The sequence below is a fragment of the Cucurbita maxima genome, unplaced genomic scaffold (assembly GCF_002738345.1).
Source record: "Cucurbita maxima cultivar Rimu unplaced genomic scaffold, Cmax_1.0 Cma_Scf00003, whole genome shotgun sequence".
NCBI lineage: Eukaryota > Viridiplantae > Streptophyta > Magnoliopsida > Cucurbitales > Cucurbitaceae > Cucurbita > Cucurbita maxima.
Genome location: NW_019272019.1, coordinates 3791044 through 3813053, shown reverse-complemented (window position 1 = coordinate 3813053; position 22010 = coordinate 3791044). Strand labels below are relative to the sequence as shown.

Genomic DNA, 22010 nt, shown 5'->3' with positions numbered 1-22010 from the left:
CCCCCCCCAAAAAAAAAAAAAAAAAAAAAAAAAAAGCTACCGTCGAATCCGGCCGCCGTGCCGGAGTTACGCCGGGCGATGATTCTGAGCCGCCAGAGAGGACCCATCATACAGCCCCATGTAATCAACATTACTATTATTACTCCTCGACTCCTCATGAAAAAACCCCTCACCGGCGGAGAACATGAAGGGCGGTTGGTGCGGCGGAGGGTGGTTCTGGAACGGGAAGAGATACGGCGGTTGTTGGAGATGGTAGGCAGCGGGAGTTGGGTCGAATGCGGCGAAATTGTGGAGGGTATGGGAAGGGCCGCCAGTGAAGTGCTGGACCATGGCTCGGAAATTGGCAGCGTCGGTGTTGAGTAAAGTGGTTGGGGTTCGTCTAGAGGCTCTGGAGCGCTTCCGGACCGGCTTGGCGACACGGACCCCATCGGATGAGGGCGGCGGAGTAGTGGCGGCGGGGACAAGGGTGGAATCGGGGAGCCATTGATGAGCCATTTGGGAGGAAGTGGAGGAGGAGGAGGAGTTAGAAGAGTGGGGATTGGAGTAGATAAATAAGAGGATGGGTGTCACGTGAGAGAGGCACGTGGGGCTGCTGGTGTTTGGAGGATTGTTTCAAAGCTTCTGGAGAGGAATGGAATAATAAGAGGAAACTTTTTGTGTGGACTGTGGACTGCATGCTTCCTGGAAACCTGCTGCCATTCAATGCTCCTCTTAACGTCATATTCAACCTTCTCAAGTGCTAATTGTCTTTTTGTCTTTTGGGCCACCTACGGAATACCTATTGTACGGCACTTATTCTAACTAAGCGAACAAGTCAGCCGCGAGAGATTCGAACTTCGAAAAGGTTTAAAAAATGTGCGCTAGAAAATTATTTAAAAACGGTCTGAAAAAATGGAAGAAAATAACGTTATATGACTACGACAACAAGTCATATCCCCTTATAATACATTTTAGGGCATTTTAGCTGTAGTTGGTGTAGACATGATTTTGGTGAACGGTAACCCGTGAAATGGTAAAGGCTAACTAGGATGAAAACATGATTTAGAAAGGACATGCAACTATAAATAACATGTCATGGACAGATACAATTGGGACATTACAATATGTCTTGGACAAACATGACCGTGACACTGGTTTAGATAAGACTCGAACGGCCAGGTTGTCTTTTTTTATAATTATTTTTAAAAAATAATATTTATTTAGAATATTAAAAACTAAATCCAGTGACTACACATTAAATAAAAAAATAAAAATGACAACCAAATTTAATCTTTTTAAATAAATATATATAACTTGATTCATATGAACACTAATTTTAGTTTTTTGTTTAAAAAAAAACTTGTTTTTGTCTTTATTAGCATTTTTTTAAATAAATTTTTAAAAAGATATTTCCATAATGTTTTTGTTATTATTTAATTAATTTTGATAAATTTATTATAATATTATTATTTAATAATTTTTTATAAAATGAAAATAAAGACGCATCATAATTTTTTTAATAAAAATTTATAATTTTTAAAATTTTGAATTAAGTTCATAAGCTATTTTTTTAATTTGGTTTTAGTAAATTTATATTATAAATTATAAATTATAAATTATTGTTCTAAAGTTGCATCTAATCACACACACTTTATCAAATGACTCTAAAGTAAAAAATAATTTCACCAAAATTCAAAGCAAATTTAAAATTCACTTTGAATAAGGAAGAAAACGAGACAAATATTTCAAATTTGGGTATTTAATTTGCCCAAAATTATCCACTGTCGAACGAAATTTAATTCAACATGTTGTTGAAGACCAAAAATCTCTTAAATTGTCATCAGCTGTATGTCGAAGTCAAAAATGTTGAAATATTTACTGATATGAATGTTTTGACGAATATAACTATTCATTATTCTATCAATTTTAAAATAAAAAAATATTTCAATCAATTTAATTTCAGTATAACCATTTTAATCTATAGTATAGTTTTAACTTTATTTTTAAAAAATAATTATATATATATATATATATATATATATATATATATATATATAAAAGGGAGATTGAACCATCCATCTTTAAAATGATAATTTATATTTTTATCTATTAATATCTTTAGCTTTTAATTAATTGTTGTTTGAGAGGTACGTGTATGCACGGTTTAGATTGGGTTGGGTTGATAAATTTTTTTGGATCAACCCGATATATAAGGTTGGTTGAGCTAATGACTCGAGCCGCCCGAATAGAGTTCATAGCCCCACTCAACCTCCTATTTTTGAGTTGAGTCGGGTTGTTAAATTATTTTTTAGTCAGTATATAACAAAAAAAATTTGAAATTTACGGATTAAATAAAAATGATGTAATAATAAAACTGTAAAATTTAAAAATTTAGAGATAATTTTAAAAATTTTAAAAATTAAAAAAAAAACACGTTTTTTTTACAAAAAAGAAAAAAAAAAAAGACATGAATTAAATGGACATGGGATGCTATTGTCTTTTGATTTGGGTGGAAATTTCCACAAAATTAGGCTTCATTTTTGTTTGACCAAAACCGCTGCGGTTCTACAAAACCGGTTCCGCAAAACCACACAACATCTCTGGTTTTCACACCCAATCACTTCTTAATTACATCTCTTACCACTAATCACCCAATTCTAATGCATAGCTAAGTGAGATTAGTGGTTTAGTCATTTTAATTAGTTTTAAAAATTAAAACAATATAAACAAAATCAAAATAAACCCAAATCTAAAATTTTATTTCAACACAACAAAAATATATAAACTACAAAATAAAAGTATTATAAAAAAAAAAAAACTTAATATGTTTAAGTAAATTATTATTTTAAAAAAAATGGTAAAGAAATTTGACGGAATGCTAGCAGAAGACAAACAAATGATTATGGAATGACCTGTAGATCGGTTCCGAAACAAACTCACTTTAATTAGTAGATTTTGAACGATTTGAAAGAGAAAGTGATTGTGAATAGAGATGTCTACTAAATGGGGCGGATTGCTACTATTTCAATCTTCATTCTTGTAAAAAATTTTATTTATTTATTTTTTTTGGGAGCACTTGACACAATCGCACTTTTAAAGGCAGCGGACTAGCGATTGTGCGGCAGTCACTTTCCAACGACAAGTGAGCTAAGCCAATTTGTACTTGTGTCGCCTACGGCCAAGCGACGTATGATCGAGCCTCTAGCCTCGGTTTTAAAAGAAGGTTTTGGAAAACGAGGGTAGAGAGAGATTTTAGAAAGAGAGATTTTTGAAAGAGACGTTATATAAGCAAGCAAGAGAGAGATAACAACGGCTTAGCATATATAACCTTGGGTAGGGAGAAGTTGACAACTTATGAGAATTTTTTTTTCCATATTTTTTATATATTTTTTAAAAAATAGTAGTTTCACGAACAAATTTCATTTTTCAATATAATTTTTGATAAAAACCCATAAAATTAGATGTTGACATAGGGAGTGATTTGTTGTAGATAAATGGATTCAAACTTTCTACATTTGGTTGGACAAATTAGTCTCACTTAGGGATGAATTATAGTTTAATTTGGAAAATTTGTTCGAGACCGATAGGTATTAGGTGACTTTTCGAGTTCAATCTAGGAACGGGTCCATTGCTTCGTCGGGTATGTGACATCATGTTGATGTCTCATGATGTTTGTTTTATCATAAGTTTACGATTTTACTCTTACCCTTTTATTAAAATTTGATTATACGTGTCGAAAATATGGTAACTTGATATTGATAGATATAAGTATTCGTAACAAAATTGAACATGAATGTCGATAAAATACTCTTATCATGAGCATTGAGGTAGATTTCTCATAAAATGCTAATCTTACCGTTTTGGTCCATTACGTATCGCTATCAACCTTACGGTTTTAATACGCGTTAGCTAGGGAGAGGTTTCCAATCCTTACAAGAAACACTTCATCCCCCTCTTCAACCGATGTGGAATCTCACAATCCACCTCCTTGGGGCCCAACGTCCAGTGTCTGGCTCTGGTACCATTTATAACTATTCAATCCCACCGTTAGCTAATATTGTCCGTTTTAGCTCGTTACGTATCGTCGTCAGCCTCACAGTTTTAAAGTGTCTGCTAGGGAGAGGTTTCCACCCCTTATAAGGAATGCATTGTTCCCCTCTCCAACCGATGTGGAATCTCACAATTCATCCTCCTTGGAGTCCTAGCGTCCTCGTCAGTACACTATCCGGTGTATGACTCTAATACTATTTATAACAGTCCGATCCCACCACTAGCTAATATCGTCCATTTTGGCCCGTTACGTATCGCGGTCAGCCTCACGGTTTTAAAACGCATATGTTAGGGAGATGTTTCCACACCCTTATAAGGAATGTATCGTTCCCCTCTCCAACCAATGTGGGATCTCACACTGGGTAACGTCTAACCTTTTTTGACCACTCGACAGCTGCTCAAGGTCGAGTGTCATATATTACTCCACCACAAATCCATGATTATAAAAGAAAATTGTTATTACCATCTTTGTAGACAACGTTTCCATAGCCAAAACAAGCGGCATCTGTTGTGGGAGTACTAACCCACTGCTACCATTAGCGCCACCGCCCAGCTCCTCTCATCGTCACCGCTAAGCCATTGCCATTGCCATCATGGAAGGATTCTTCTTTGTTCTAAGAACGTTCCTTCCGCTCCTAAAATTCCGAAAACTTGGCTGAGACATTTTATCAAACACCTACCGTGCATCCACTTTACCTTCAAAAATAAACTTCGATCTCTCATAAACCCATCTCTGAATCTTTCCCTCCCACTCCCCAAACCTTCCCTTTGATTGATTCACTGTTCTTATTCCAACAAGAATCCCACGACACCAAATTACGGGAAAATGAAAAATGCCGCTTTCTTTGGGTCTGAACCATTTGTTGTTCCCTTGCGCCTACCCACTAATCATTTGGGTCTGAACCAAATCCCAACTTTGACGCGAGCCCATGAATCTCCATGTGGGTTCCTTTTAACTTATCCAAACCAATGCACGAATCCGGGCTAACCTCGGGTCTTGAGCTCGAGTCCTTGATCAAAGAGGCCATAATTGAAGTCGGTACCAAAAAGCACAAAAGGAAAGAGCGAGTTTAAAGACGAGGACTTAGAATCTAGATTCAACACCTGATATAGCATCACCCAAGAGGTTAGGTAGCCATAAAGAAGTAGCCACGAGTATATTTACCAAACTCCGTTTTCATTTTTTAAGACTATTTCTCAAATTTTAAAAACTTAATTGTCACTTCTTTTTTTTTTCAAATTATTATCTAAAACATTTCTATCAAACATGACTCGAGATTCGAGTCTATGCCGACGTTGTTTGCGATATTCAAATTTCTTACAGCTAACTTGTTCGTTAGATTAGAACAAGTATCACATAATCACTATCTCATTATTGCAAGAGTCCGATTGTGACACCCTATAAAAGTCCACCTCGAACACAGATTTTTGCTTCGTTCTTAACTCCGTCCCCTTTCATAAGGAAGGAGAATAGTCGAGAACGGGATGGAAAAGCTTCATCATCTCTATCCCCACCGTATAGACTTATCTTAATATATATTTTGATAGTTATCTAAACTTTTACTAAAAAAATTAAAGCATGTGTGATAAAAATAAAATAAAAAAATAAAAAAAAAAGTTTGATTGAAAGGCCAGCCCATTCTCCAATTATCGATTGCTGAGTCAGTAGGTGGGCCCCATGCCGCCACATCCGTTACTATCTAAATTATTAAGATTCTAGTTCCACTTTTTTCGACATTATCAGTGGCTTTTTTTCGACAATCCCCACGTGCTTAAATTCTATTTTATCTCTATTATTTTTTTTATTTTTTAAGTTTGAATTAATTTATTGGTTGATGAGCTTATGCTCAAAGTGGATAATATCGTATGATTGTAGAAAGTTGTGATTTCTAACATAGTATTAGAGTCATACTGAAAAAAGATTGTAATCTTCGAAGGTGTAGTAAAAAAGTGACTAAAGTGTCAAAAAAAATGGTGTACTTTGTTCGAGGGCTCTGGAGAAAGGAGTGGAGCCTCGATTAAGGAGAGGTTGTTCAAGAGTTCCATAAGGCTGAGAAGAGGCTTATAGTGTATTTTGTTCGAGAAGAGGATTGTTGAGAGTGAGTCCCACATTTATTTTTATTAGATCGACTCGAAAATAGAGTCATGATCCGATCCAACTCTGTTCTTAAAGAAACTAAGATAATCGATTATTTGTAATGACGGTTAGGATATATGGTAATTTTATTAAATTTTAGTTATGTAAAATAAGTAAAAGGAAAAAGAAAATCTAAAGGAAACAACCTAACCGTCCAACTCAACCCAACTCTCGGGTAAACCCAATCTTATTCTGAATGTTCGAGTCAAATTTCGAGATGGTTCTAAAGGTTTTATATACCGTTACTTTTTAGTCACAATTTTTGAAATTATGATAATTAAAAAAACAATAATAAACTTCAAAATTATTATTATTATTATTATTTTTTTAATTTGAAGATAACAAAACCAACAAAGAAAAAACAATTATATTATTAATTATTTAACTATGTAGGACAAGCTTTACAAATAATCGATGGATAAGTTAGTGAATGACGCAGCAATCAACCCAAACCATATATTTTTTTTTAATATTTTAATTATTAAAAAAAAAAACGCTAAAACTTTATATCACATCTTATTAATTATCTTAATTTTTTATTATCAAAACATAGTTAACTTAAAATATCATCACCTTCACTGTTTAACTTTTGGATAGAAAATGTAAATCTTTTTTCCTCTGCAAATTCTTGATGAATTCAAACAAGAAATTTTCTACCTGCAAAGACGGGACGTTCTTCACAGTAGAGATATCGACGGTGACTTCGGCGAGACGACAATGAAGAAAGCCTCCAACTTCTTGGGAATTAAGGACTAAAGTTTCGTAGTTGCTTTCTTTTTTCAGTTTTTCCCTTAAGTGTTTCATTTTCTAAGCAGCAGCAGCATCAGTCTGTGCTTTCAGAACTCAATCAGCCAAAAAAGTACATTTTTCCCCACCATTGATTTGAATTCTTTCTGCCGATCACCGTGCTCATTGGACAAACCGGTAGTTTCTTGAGCCGGTGAAGAACATCTCTGCTGTAACGAGTCGGAGATGGTCCTTCACTCCCGTTGTGGCGGTGGTATGTTCTTCCTCTGGTTTTCTATCTTCTTTCTCGAGACTCTGTGCTCTTGCTGCATTGCAGAAGTCGTTTGCGAGATTTGGGATATACTGCAAACATTTTAACTCAAACTTAAAACGTAACCACGAGTGAAAGATATTATTGAAACGAAGTACGGCGTATTTTATTTTGTTTTTGTGTACTTTGTAGTATAGAGAAAAGGTTTGAATAAAAACATAAGAGCAAAGACCAGAATAGGACGAAATAATAATAATGGTGTCGCAAACTTTTAAAAAGAAAAACAGTAACTAACAGCAACTCCATTATTGAGTGGAGTTCTAGTACTACTTTAAAGTGTGCTCATCAGTCCCAGTGCTGCCTCACTCTACTCCTCTTCCTTTGCTTCTTATATCAGTTCTCCATTATTTTTTGCTTCACCTTGAACCAGAAGAAATGGGCTTCAACCATTTGCTTCGTACGATTATCAAACACAAGGTTTCAGATCATCACTACCTTTTTTGCAAATCTGACTATCTTTCATCTTCTTCTTCCTCTTCCATATTTTGATTGACCCGATATCTGTCTGTTTTGTTCTCGCTAGTGTTTAACACCGAGCAAGTTTGTTGACTTAACTGCTAATTACGTTTATAGTGTTTTCTAATGGTGGGTTGTTGTACTCCATAGTTAGAGATTTGATTTCTTGGATTAAGTCGAAGAGAAAGACATTCAAATACGTCGTCCTTTCGTCCATCATTTTTATAGTATTTTTTTTTTTAACGTTTATAAAGGCTAAGAATTTTGAAAAAATAAAAGTATTTTTGAAATAAATGGCAATGTAGTGGGATATCTTTTGTAATTTAGCCATGTTTGGGGGCTTGGTGTTCTCATCTTTTGTAATTTAGCCATGTTTGGGGGCTTGGTGTTCTCACGAAAGAATAAAACGACCCCGAACGAGTTTGCTTTGGGCAGTGGGGTCAAGGGTAACTATTAAAGTGAGGTTCAGAATGTCCCCCCATACAACAAGCTTGTTTTCTCTGATTGGATGTTTTAGGGAAGTTTAATGTTATTCCTTATGAACTTATGCATCTTAATCCTTTCCAGCTTGGTTCATCTGCAAAAGATGTTGCTGCTTTTAGAACTTCTAGTGAGCGGCTCGCTCAGATTCAATTACTAACCCAGCCGTACGGTACCGAAGCATCATTGGAAAGGGATAATTGGACTACTGATTCAAGAAATGGTCAAGGGTAACTTGGAGCATCTGTGACAAAATTTTAAATTTCAAAAACGCCTTCCTTCCCGAACCTCCTAAAATTTCCTTTTCTGTACATCAGCATGTATATTCATCCATCCAAACCATTTTCAATTTGAAATTATATGAAATCTCACATATTTGACATCTGAAATCCCAGTTTCAAAGGCCATGGTATGATTGCTCCTTTCACGCCTGGTTGGCAGATTGCTGATGTGAATCCTTTGGTCATAGAAAAATCTGAGGTATACCTGGCCACTTTTCAAACCCACAAGGATTTAAGCTTTCTCGATCGGTTTATATCTGGAAAAATATTGGTTTGGTTATGGTAATTTATCATGGCTGCAGGGTTCCTATGTTTATGACATTAACGGGAAGAAATATCTCGACTCCCTGGCTGGTTTATGGTCCACATCCTTGGGTATTTTTACTATCTTAAGTATATAATTGTTTTTTATGTCTTGATATTTTTCTCGCATGATTTTTCTCGATCTTATGGCTCTCTTAAGAGTTCTAAACTCAATGTTACTGTATGCAGCTATGTAACTATCAAAGGACTGTCAAGCATATGTTTATGTTTGGTTTCTTTATTAGTCGTGTCAACTTTCTCATGTGTGTGTATGTGTGCTATAACGATTTCAGGTATCATAATCTGTTTTTTATTTCAAACAATGTGAAAATACAGACCATGTTCAATTCCATGCAGGCTCTGTTTTAAAATCAGGAGAAACTGTGTTTTAAGACACATTTAACTTTATTAGGATAAAATTTAAGAGTTGGGAATACTGAAATTATTCTTAGCAAGTTAAGGAGTCTAGAAAAGCTTACTGAGGCTAAATATATGGGCATGCTCTTGAAAAACATGGTGAATACAACAGGGGACTATGAAATAGGAATACAACATTAGAGACGTACCCGTAGTCTGTATGCAGTGAAAATCTTATTCAATCGCAATTCATGTGTTTCGAGTTGCATATGAATATTGGATCATCTGCAGGGGGAAGTGAGCCTCGGCTTGTTGCTGCTGCCACCGCTCAACTGAATACCCTGCCATTTTATCATTCGTTTTGGAATCGCACAACAAAGCCATCTCTGGTATTATATTAACTTCTCAGAATAAAGCTACTAAAAATTCTTACACTTTGATGTCATGACATGAAAGTTCAGTAATAAAGATACCAAACACAGTCAGAAAAGAATTAATCTCAAAAGAAAAGTAAAAAAATAAAAACTTGAAGATGTTCCGAGGTTGAATCACAAATAAAGACACTAATATACAATCAGCTACTTCAGTGTAGCAATATTCTAACAAATTCATACCTTCGCTGCATTTTTATCACGTTGTCTCCTGCAGGATCTAGCAAAAGAAATACTAGAAATTTTTACAGCAAGGAAAATGGGGAAGGTGTTCTTTACAAATAGTGGATCAGAAGCAAATGACTCTCAGGTGCCTCTTTTGCACCTCTACTCTCCATTGTTATCATGTCAGTATGACGTCTTGCAAATTTTATGTATGCAATGGTTAAATTCTCCATGAAAATTTAATTACCTGTTACCCAGCTACTGAAGGAAAAGAGGTGAGGTAAATATGAAACCTTAGTTTAAGATGATTCAGTGACCAGTTTAACTGAATGTAACTGTACAAGTTTGGGATATTTACCTTATATAGGCGTTGATCATAATTGCAATCTTCAAGTCAATTCAATTGACGTTTGTCAGCAATGTGCTCTGCTGCTTGATGTAAAATCAAATGAATAACATCATTTTCTAACTCATGTAGGTAAAACTGGCTTGGTATTATAATAATGCACTGGGGCGACCAAAAAAAAAGAAAATCATCTCTCGTTTGAAAGGGTATGTTCAATATCCAATGCTCCGTTCAAACATGCTCCATTCATTTTACTCATCCAAATCTTGATATGTTTGCTATCTCAGGTACCATGGTTCCACACTTATAGCGGCCAGTCTTACCGGGTAAGAAGATTATAAAAGACATCTTGTCAGGAAATTCTCCTAATACATCAAATAGTTTTAAATAACTTGCTTGGCCAATGCCTATTAACTAGGGAAATTTTATTGTAGGATTCCAGCTTTGCATCAACAATTTGATCTTCCTGTTCCATTTGTCCTGCACACAGACTGTCCTCACTACTGGCGCTATCATCTTCCCGGTTCTCACTGAACTCTGCCCTAATTTATAGGCAATGAATTTGATAGAATTACCTTTAAAATGCTAAATGTGACAATAATATGATAGGTGAAACCGAGGAAGAGTTCTCATCAAGATTAGCTAACAATTTAGAGAATCTCATTCTGAAGGAAGGACCTGAGACAGTAATGCCACAAAACCTGACGTGAACTTTCAAACATTTTATATATGCAAAAAATCTTTAGTATTTCTAACCTTTGCTTCTTTCAGATTGCTGCCTTTATTGCCGAACCCGTCATTGGATCAGGTGGTGTGATACTTCCTCCTGCAACTTATTTTGATAAAGTAAGCAGCCACTTCATTTGCAACTTTGAAACATCGACTGCTTGCACTTTCTTATTTAGATGCAGCCCTGAGTGCTTATAGAATTCCACAAATTTTCAAAATAAGAGAAAATAAGAGTTGAAAATTATTTACTAATTTTCAATTTTATGAGCAGGTCCAAGCTGTGCTGAAGAAATATGATGTCCTTCTCATTGCAGATGAGGTTATACAATATTACTGCCTCCATACCTTTCACTTCTCTTACCTAGTATCCTATAACCCCTTCCCTGCCATAGGTTATTTGTGGTTTTGGAAGGCTTGGGACGATGTTCGGATGTGATAAATACAATATTAAGCCAGACTTGGTATCAATAGCTAAGGTGAAATGAAGTTGAGCTGAATTGAAGAATCAAAACCGCTTGTTTAATGTTTATAGCCTAAGAAGAAGATATTTCCATATAATACCTGTTTTTGGCGCTGAAATTTGCAGGCTCTTTCTTCTGCATATGTACCTATTGGCGCTGTCATTGCCAGCCCTGAAGTTTCAGATGTCATACACTCTCAAAGCAATAAGCTTGGTATGTTAGCAATGGCACAAACAAAAAGATTTTCGTAAGAACAAATTGATCGTCTTTTTGTTCAGGTAATTTTGCCCATGGATTTACATATTCTGGACATCCTGTTGCATGTGCTGTGGCAATTGAAGCACTGAAGATCTACAAGTACGTTTTTCATGCCTATACCAAAGATCTACGCTCTAATCTTTTCAATCTTTTCTAATTTTCTTTAACAGGTGTTAACCAACCTCAAGACTACCTTGAATGTTAATTATCTGATCAAGGCTAACAGTTTATATCTTTTGACATATATCTGTAACTTAACATTTTGGTGTTCGATATTGTGCAATGCCCTTCAATAGAGAGAGAAATATTCTTGAGCAAGTAAATAACATCTCTCCAAGGTTTCAAGATGGTATAAAAGCTTTCAGTAACAGCCCCATCATTGGAGAGGTAACAGTTCGAGTAATTGTTTCATTCTTGTTTGGTACTCCAATACGCTTGCTTGTGTCAACTTGTTTAGTCTTTTTGCAGATAAGGGGGACGGGATTGATTTCAGGCACAGACTTCACAGACAACAAATCACCCAACAGTCCATTTCCTCCTGAATGGGGTATTTTCCTTTTGTTGTCAAGAGTTTCCATTCAACTATTCTATCATTGATCATGTGGATTAAACTCTATCGCTAAAAGGACTTTTGAATCTTATCAAGACTACACATCTTATAAATTCAATGCCCATTTTGGAATCAGCAACCAAAAGTACTACACTTTACAGACAGATCTCAACTACAACATGTTGAGTAATAACTTGATGAACACAGCAACTCAACGGTTTCTTACAACATGAAGGTTGGATACTGCCTCTAGATTTGTTCTAACAAGCTGTCCATTTAATACAGGGATAGCTGCATATTTTGGTGAAATGTGTGAGAAGCACGGAATGTTAGTACGTGTTTCCGGGGATACTATAACAATGAGTCCTGCCCTCATTGTCTCACCTGAAGAAGTTGATGAGGTACCAAACAGATTCTAACATCCTCCTCATTATGTTGCAACATATCCTTCCATCAATTGATTGTCTTCCAGAAAGACAAACTGATATTTGGGGTGGGGGGATACAAATTTGTTGGTATTAGAATAATCGAGCATCCCTGTGAGCATTAATGAGTAGAATACGAAACTTGATTGCTATAATCCTGAAAATGGTATTATTTTCAGATTATAAGCATCTTTGGGAAAGCATTGAAGGATACTGAAGACAGGGTGAAGGAACTCAAATCTCAACAGGAGTAGTCGAACCAAGCAAGTCTAATCGAAAACGTCGAAAGGTTTGTTTGGATGAATGTATAAGGTGGGTGTTGAATTACAGTGTATGCTCCAGTGGGTTATGAAAAAAGAATTGGGGCTAGTGTGTTATCTCAGTTGTAGTTGTTCATTTCCTGAATAAGCCCAAGTATTATGAATATCTGTTTATCACACCACCATTATTGGTCTGTTTATTGTGTTAATCCATTGTATTTGAAAATAAGTATTGGAGGAATTGCGTTATCACAACATTTCAAGTTTCAACTAAGCAATGAACTCTCATACGATCATTGGAATCTCATGATGAAAAGGAAAAACATTAATAATTATAAAATGCCAAAAGGATACACTACGAACAACGTTTAGTAGCATACGCACTGGACATAGAGATTCATAGTTCTAAATAGATTCTAAAAAAAAATGAAATCATACCGTCAGAACCTAAGCTTAGTGAAAAACCACCTGTTCTCCAATCTCTTTTTGATCTCCTTCGACGCAGCGACCTTCGAGCCCTTCGACTGCAAACAATCGACATTAACCACGTCCTTGAGATCGACGTCAAGCGTGTACCTTGTCGGCATGAGGTGCTAGTAGTTCACAAGCTTGATGAATGCCTTCACTCTCAATTTCTTCGTGGAATCTTTACGAACTACCATGTTCGGGTACTTTTTAATCCCTGAAACCAATCAATGGCCGTAGTGTCGGTCACGAGTTCATTCATCGAAGCTGCGGACGATCACAGCATTCCGACCAGCGAATCGGCATTGCAGAACAACAACGGCCTTGTTAGGCTTGATGAACTCTCGGACCGAACCGCTGAGGGGTTGGTTTATAGTCGGTTCAATCGAACCCCCTAACTATAATTTTAGCATCCTCATAAATAAATATAATTAACCAATTTGAATATAGTACCCGTCCTTTCTTTCTTTTAAAGGTATCCGTCGAGGTAGGAAGGTGCTCGAGAGTTGCACTATCACTGAAGGGTCTCGACTCGGGACTTTAGTCGTATTCTTTTTAGGGGTAAATTTGTATTCTTTTGTATCCCGTACCCCATTTTCTCCGTTTGTAAATAACTTATAACTTTTTACTCCAGTGTCGTATGTCTTTTGAAATCCCGCAAAATTTTACCGTATTTTCTACATTTTCAATGTGTTTTATTTCGATTTTATGTTGTTTGTGTTTGATTTCATCTTTTCAGCACGGTCCGATCTTTTGAAACCTCGAAAATTGGATCGTGACAGATTAATATCAAGTAATCCGTGACAGTACACAACCAAATTTTCAAAGAGTTAGTTTCAAAAATATTTTAATCCACGGGATGATTCATAAGTCATAAATAAACTAATGAAGGAAGAAAAACGCTCACATTCTCTTTGTCAAACGGCTGAATTTTCAAAGAGAATTATAATTTAATTTTGTGACGTTACGTTACGTAGGTGTCACAATTTTAGCCTCTTTTTTATATAATATATTAAAAATATATATCTTTCGTGGAACATATGCTTCCGACCGAATTCATCGTAAATATTAATTTTAATATATTTAAATGGATAAAATTATCTTAGAGATTATCACTTAATCTCTCATTAAACTCCAACTTAATTAACATAAAATATTCCAACTTTATACGATCAAATCCATGTTCATGAAAAATGAATATATTCCGTATTAGAAATTATTATATAAGTGGGAATAATAATATTCAAATTCTTTATTTCGTCTTTATCTTATTCCATGCACACGTGTAAATAAAATTATTCGCCACGTGTCATGTAAATACATAACCAAACCAACTCCAACAACTCCACAAGAAATATTATAATTAAATTATATATTATATAAAATATCACACAAATCAACACGCAATTTATTATTATTACATCATCATGATCACATAATTAATCCAAAAATTCATTAAAGATAAATAAAAAAAGGAAATTAAAAATACTAAATTCGTCATTTTTCTTATCGCGCTTAGAAGCATGCATCCAACACGCAACAGCAACACAAGGCAGCACAACTGCAAGGACAAAATTAATATAAAAATTAAAATTAATAATTTCGCCAACCCTCTCTAATTTTATTTATTTATTTTTTAACTAGATGATGGATAATTACCAGCCTTTCCAGAAGCCATCGCCTCTGGACTTGGTTTCAGCCGGAACGGGGGCGGGTTGAGAGAAGTCGCCGCCGTCTCTCGTCGGATATCCTGCCGGAGGTGGAGCGGCGTAAGAGGTTGGCATGGTGGAGGGTGGAGGATAAACGCCTGCAAAAACAAAAAAGAAAAAAAGGAAAAATATTTAAATTAAATGAAAATTATATAAAAATTCAATATCAGAGAATTAATTAATTATGATATCAAAGAAATCCAAGTGACCGATCACCTGCAGGCTGACCGGAACTCATGTTTTCTAGAGAGAGAGAGAGAGAGATGAAATACTTCTATTTTTTTTTTTCTCTATGAGTTTGATGCTGAAGGATAGAGTGGGGATATTTATAATATGTGGGGAGAGAGTTGGAGGCGGCGGAGAGAGTGGTGTGGGAGAGGGGCCGACCAGGGGCGGCGAAACCGCGTGAAGGGAAGAGAGAATATTACGACAAAGAGAGCAGGTGCCTTTTACTGGAAGCAACAGCGAAGAAGCTTATTAATTATGTTGGGGTTTTTTTTTTTTCTAAATTGCCGAAAGTACCCTTTAGTTTTTTTTTTTTAATAAATATTTTTATTCTTTCTAAAGTTGGATATTTAATATAAAAATATGTTGGAACAAAAAAAATGTCTCAATTTTTAAAGATTTTATATTAAAATGGTAGTTTTGAAACAATTATGAAGCGTGGAAACTCGTAATATTGCCACTTTTGAATAAGGGTGTAAGTGAAAATTTTTTTGGTCCAATTTGAAATTTCGGGTTGGGTTATCGGGTAGTTCTTTTTTCATTTTTAATTATTTAAAAAATTATATTTATTTACTATACATGTTATAATAGATAAAATTTCACAAAATTTAAATATCTATTTTGGAGTTGGTCAGGTTGGTCGGGATCATCCAACCAAAAAAATGTCAATCAGTGAACTGAACCAACTAGTCAAAACTAAAGGAAATATAACGCAACCTAACCTTTATGGTTTGGGTTTAATACTTCGAGCTGGTCGAGTGATCGAGTCATGTGAACGGTGGTTTAAAAAGAATTTTTTTTATCGCGTTAAAGGTGAGGTTGGATGGAACATAGTGATTTTCAATTTAGGCAACCCAACTTTTTGAATGCTTTAGAAGAAGGTGTTTAGAAGAAGGTTTAGAAGAAGTCAAAGAAAGAATAGAAATATTTATTGTTTCCTTTATGTAGCTACCTTTTATCTTTACTCCATGTGTTTCTATGCCTTTAACCTTATTATAAACATATACTTCTTTACCCGAAACTAAGGTTTCTTGTCGGAGCGGTTAGGTTGTCATTGTTTTTTTAATGTTGTCTTTCGTGTTGTTACGCTCAGGTCCACCGCTAGTAGATATTATCAATTTTTGCTCATTACGTATCATCGTTAGCCTCACAGTTTTTCACACAAGAATGCTTCATTCCCCTTTCCAACTTCCAACTGATGTGGGATCTCACAATTCACCTCCCTTTCTGGCCTAACGTACTGGCCCTGATACAATTTGTAGTAGTCCAAGCTCATCGCTAACAAATATTGTCCGACTCATTACATATCGTCATCAGCCTCACGGTTTTAAAGCGTATCTGATAGGGAGAGGTTTCTACTTGGTTATAAGGAATTCTTCATTCCCCTCTCCAACCGATGTGGGATCTTATAAGATAGAAGACTATGCCCACAAATCAACACGTTCTTTTAACATATTTTGTTTTCACTCATATGTCTCATAGAAAAATTCCTATGAGATCATCCAACATAGGATTACTTCAAGCTAAGCACGTCTAACGATGAAATTTTTATGGAGTGAAATCCTATATTGATTGGAGAGGAGAACGAAACATTTCTTATAACAGTATGAAAATCTCTTCTTAATGGACATGTTTTAATGCCATGAAGCTAACGACAATACGTAACGAGCTAAAACAGACAATATATACTAGCAGAGAGCTTAAGATATGACAAATTATAAGCCTCAAAGCAAGCTACTTTTAACTTCTTTTTCTAAGTAGTACTTGAGCTTACACGTCTGCTAACAAGACCATACCATATCTAAGGAGACTATGAAGCCACGTGGTTTAGAAATCTAAATTATACATTTTAAATATATGTAAATTCTTTTATCAATAAATATATAATTTAAGAATTTTTTAATTGTTATAAGATTTAAATATTCAACATAAATAAAATGATTAAACGTGTCACACGTCACATTATTGAATTATACTCTTATTAGTAAATATATAATATAAGGTATATTGATATCATTATAACATTATCATCATTTTTATAAGAAAAGTCATATAAGATGGAGATATTTATAATATAAGACTTTGAAAGGTAAATAATTTACCAAAAATAAATGTCAATATTAGACCACGTCTTCCTTTTCAACTTTCCCTTTTCTTTTAATTTCACATTTATTATTTGAGGAATTTAATATTATCACTCAATCTTTTTTTTTTCAACAAAATTAATTTACTTATCTATTATTAAATAAATACCCATTAATTAAATAAAATATAACAAATGAACGGTCTCAGGAGTGTTCATATAGCTTGAGAAACCGACCAATTCAGACTATTCAACCGAACCCTTAGATTTTTTTTTTCCAACTTTTTTGGATTGAATGTTTGAAAAATAAAAAAAATTGGGTCGGTTTGCAAGTTGACATTTTATTTTTACCGATCAACCCAAAAGTAGGGTTACAACCCAAACCGAACCGTATCTTAGTTTTAAGATTATTATGATTTGTGAATGTTTTATGAGATTTTAATTATTAATATATCGCGAGTAAATATGATTTTAAAAAAAACAAATTTTAAATTAAATTATAATACTTTTGGAAAAGAAAAGTTTGAATTCTCCCTCATTTATTTATAATTAATATTCAATTCATTGACTCAATTATTATCTTAATTTTGTATTTTAGTCCCTAGAGTATAAATAAATATATTTTTGGTCCCTACAATTTGAAAAATAGGAATTTTCTCTCATTTCCCATCTCTCTCTTAGCTGACGTGTCAATCTATTAGTCATCCAACTATTTAATGCTATTTCAAAATATTTCTTAAACGCCAAGGATAAAAAATGTATTATTTAAAACTTCAAGGACCAAATCACAATAAACTTAACTCGAGGGACCAAAGTTAATTTGCAATTATAATTTCTTTTTGGGCCAGGCAGAATGGACTGATAATTGCAGGCCCATTCTATTATGGGCCATGACAACCCGGCCCAACTTAAGTACCGGCCCATCTCAATTAATTTCCTTTTATATATAAAATAAATATTTCTACAATTTAAAAGTTTTTATTTCTACGATAAAATAAAACCGTTCAATCATCAATACAATAAAAAAAATATTTATTCCATAAGTACCCTTTTCTTGAACTAGCTCGTGCACACCGCAAATAATCTCTGGCTCTACAATATTTGAGTACGTAATCATTATAAACCGAACCCACCGCTAGGTCAACCCTCGATAGTTACATATATCAATTTTTTTTCCCGAACAATTTCATACACAAGTATACTCGCAGGTTCGTTAAAAGACAAAAAAGTCTCCGGTATATATAAACAAAACAAACATGTTCGTCACGTGGAATGTCTTGATAGAGCACTACGAACACTTTGTTTAAAAAAATTAAGTTTGGTAAGATGCCATAGATAGGTCGATAGGTTCGATAAGTTCGGTTTCTTTATCTTAACGAAGGACCACAGAACCACATAGAAGCAAACTAAGAGGCTAAAGAAGAATGGACCCATTAAAAAGTAAAATCAATATCTCATTTGATTTTATTACATAAAAAAGGTGGAAAAATCACGTTCACATCAACAACTTCTCAATTATTTTCTCGTCTTTTTTAGTTTAACACCAATAAACGCTAAATATAACCACACATAATTGTCTCGTATCATATTATATTACGTGCTTTTTTTGTGTTCTTATCTATATCGACTTTATTTAGTCGTTACTGAGTGGCTTACTTCCCTTCGTGTAATTGTTTCGTAGTAGAACGAAGCTGAAAGTTTGCTTTAACACGAGCATAGCTTAACAGTAATTGACATGTATTTATTCTCCTTAGGTCAAAGGTTCTGTTACGGCCCAAACCTACTGCTCGTAGATATTGTTCTCTTTGAGCTTTCATCCCTTTATAACGATGCTTCGTTCCTCTCTCCAACCGATGTGGGATCTCACAGTCTACCTCCCTTGGGGTCCATCGTCCTCGCTAGCACACCGCCCAATGTCTAGCTCTAATACCATTTGTAATAACCGAAACTCACAACTAGCAGATATTGTTCTTTTTGGACTTTTACTCGTAAGTTTTTTCATAAGATTTTAAAATGCTGAAGAGATTTTCACACCCTTATAAGCAATGTTTCGTTTCTCTTTTCAATCGATGTGGGATTTCACAGGTTCAAACGTCCAAATCTATTTTTTTAAATATATATATATTTATCTTTATGTTTTTTGGATTTTCCAAGGTTTATTTTCACACTTCAAATCACTAAAGAAAAAGGACATAATTAGGATAAAAAAATATTTAAAAAAAAGAAGAAAAAGACAAAGAAAACCACTTGATTATTTCTTAGTTAGTGGAAATATGACGGGTCTTGGATAATGGAAAATTCATCACATGTCAAAATTCAATGAATAATTTATTAACGACAATATTTTCAAATAGTCACGTTTCAGTGACCGCCGTTCATAATAATTTTTTTTTAAAATCATATTTATTTTTATTAATTATTCAGACTCGTACACGTTCAAATCTTATCTCGTTTTGTCGTAAAACGAATAATTTTGATTAGTAGATATAGAAAACCCTAAAATCAACATATAAATACAAAGTTGCTTTCAATCCCACTGTATGAGCTTGCGAAAGGATAAACGAGACCTTCTTCTTTTTTGACATCACATCGTATACATCGTAATAGAACCCTTTTTTCAAATAAAAAAGCACCCTTTTCAGGGGTTATCATACAGAAACTAACCGAGCACGCTTTCAGTATATTCATACAAGACTCGAGTAAGCGAGTCGTAGTTTCAAATACACTATGATTATTTAGCCTCCTATTCTCCATCAAGTCGAGAGTACTACTTCTAGTAATCTCAGTTGCACACTTGAAAAATAATATATATTCCGATAAAATAAAAAAATATTATTACAAAATAACTAATGGTCTCATAAAGTAGTGACTTTTTTAAAATATTCATATTATTAAAAAAGAAAAAAAGTGTTATTTCAGGTAGTTTCTTAATTAATAAAAATAAAGCCGTTAATATTTTATTTTTAAAATACCTTTAAATTTTCATCTGGTAAAATTATTTTTAATTTTAAAGTTTTTTTTTAAGAATAAAAATTAAATATTATTAAATTTTAATTTTAATTTTATTATACTAAGATTTTGTACCCATGTCGGTAATGTTTGCTTTTTGGGAGGTGACATCCCATCTTGACCCAAACAACTTGATTTTAATTCTAAAAATAGTTTTTAAAATTAATCCTAATTGCATATTACGTCAGCAAATTCATTGTATCTATATTTTCATTAACTTTTTCAATTTTTTTCTCAAAATAATAATAAATATATTTTTAATATAATTACTTTCATGGTACGAAATTTGATATATATATATATAAATATATTAATTTTATTTAAAAGAACATGGCATTATAAATATAGGATAAAGAAATTTAATTGAGTAATACCCAATCAATGATTTATTCTGACCATGTGCTATAAAATTAATATAAGCTCGGATATATTTAATTTTAATTTTTAATAATTTATTCTTGAATATTTAATATATTATTTAATTTTTAATAAATATCAATAGGCTTGATTGGAGGAACAGGTGGAATTTTTAGTCGGCAGCCTATTTAAATAAAAAAATAATAAAATAAAATTTTTGGGATGAATATAATATTAAATAATTGACACACTCTAATAATTGAATCAGATATTTAATTATAAATAAAAATATTGATCAACTTTATACATTAATCTTATAAATATTGTACTTCACCTTAGTGAAATTTTGGAAAGTTGATAGAATTTTTTAAATAAAAAATAACCCTTTTTTATTTTTTTTTATTAAATTTGAGGATATTAGTAATTTTTTTTTTTAATTTATGCATATATTTTTTAAAATTTTTTTAATTAAAGGTATTAGTAAGATTAATAAAATACTAACGGGATATTTTTTTTTAAATTAAGGATATTAATGAAACTAAAAAAATTTATAATATATTTGAAACGATATTAAAACTTTTAAAAATGTATTTTTAAAAGAAATATATTAACGGATTATTTTTTTTAATTTAAAAACATGAAAAAGTTGATAAATATTTTTTTTATTAATTTAATAAAAAAAAGTAATAAATAAATAAATCCAATATAGAATAGAGTACTTTTTTACCCACTTGTTGGAATTACATTATCATGTGCAAAATAGAATGAATTGTAATTAATTTTTGTAATCGTCAACATCACATTATATTTTGTATTAAAAATAAAAAATAAAAATATGCAAATGGTACTAAATTTATTTTTAGAAATAAATAAAATAAAATATGCATACTATGGTCTATGAAATATAAATATAATAAAATAACTAACGTTTTCAACTCCCTAAATATAATGAAATAAGGTTTTATTTATAGTGCACTTCCGATATATATATATATATATATATATATATAATTTTAAAATTACTCTTCAATATTAATTTGAAATTTTTATTGACATTTGAGTAAATGAGAAGTTCATGAATGAACTGATATCATATGTGAATGAGATCGATTTTAAAGATAAGATAACTAAATAGAGTTAAAAAAATTAAAAATTACTGTTAATATGACAGCTCCAGTTGAATTTTAAAATAATCCCAAATGGGCATATACCTAAACAATAGTGATGGTGGTAGTGGTGGGTATGTCTTTCTGCCAAATTTGAACATCAAAACAAAGAAACAAAATTAAAGCAAAAAAAAAGGAATTATGAATATTTAAGTTAAATCAGTACTTTTCAATTTATTCTATTTTAGAATATTCACAATCTTTTCGTTAAGTTTTTTTTTTTTTTTTTTTTTTTTTTTTTTTTTTTTTTTTTTTTTTTTTTTTTTTTTTT

The 22010-nt window shown here is 33.0% G+C and overlaps 2 protein-coding genes, 1 long non-coding RNA gene and 1 pseudogene across 3 annotated transcripts; 1 reads left to right on the top strand and 3 right to left on the bottom strand.

The window, feature by feature from the left end:
• Nucleotides 1-6: 6 nt before the first annotated feature.
• On the bottom strand, nucleotides 7-596 carry LOC111477114 (VQ motif-containing protein 22-like). The gene has a single exon (XM_023121114.1). It carries the CDS (start codon nucleotides 493-495, stop codon nucleotides 67-69), a length of 429 nt encoding a protein of 142 aa, XP_022976882.1. The 5' UTR covers nucleotides 496-596; the 3' UTR covers nucleotides 7-66.
• A 6460-nt stretch (nucleotides 597-7056) lies between these two features.
• Nucleotides 7057-9415, bottom strand: LOC111477123. The gene is made up of 2 exons (XR_002717214.1): nucleotides 9310-9415; nucleotides 7057-7255 (listed from the first exon to the last, which is right to left on the bottom strand). It is a non-coding gene; the product is annotated as an uncharacterized LOC111477123 (long non-coding RNA).
• Nucleotides 7510-12980, top strand: LOC111477042 (gamma aminobutyrate transaminase 2-like). The gene is made up of 19 exons (XM_023120990.1): nucleotides 7510-7640; nucleotides 8247-8389; nucleotides 8555-8639; nucleotides 8743-8815; nucleotides 9392-9489; nucleotides 9749-9841; nucleotides 10175-10248; nucleotides 10330-10368; nucleotides 10477-10565; nucleotides 10652-10728; nucleotides 10814-10888; nucleotides 11043-11090; nucleotides 11164-11247; nucleotides 11358-11445; nucleotides 11511-11589; nucleotides 11787-11877; nucleotides 11959-12037; nucleotides 12326-12441; nucleotides 12645-12980. The coding sequence occupies exons 1-19, from the start codon at nucleotides 7599-7601 to the stop codon at nucleotides 12717-12719; spliced, it is 1548 nt and encodes a 515-aa protein (XP_022976758.1). The 5' UTR covers nucleotides 7510-7598; the 3' UTR covers nucleotides 12720-12980.
• A 55-nt stretch (nucleotides 12981-13035) lies between these two features.
• On the bottom strand, nucleotides 13036-15137 carry LOC111476054 (annotated as a pseudogene).
• Between the last annotated feature and the right edge of the window lie 6873 nt (nucleotides 15138-22010).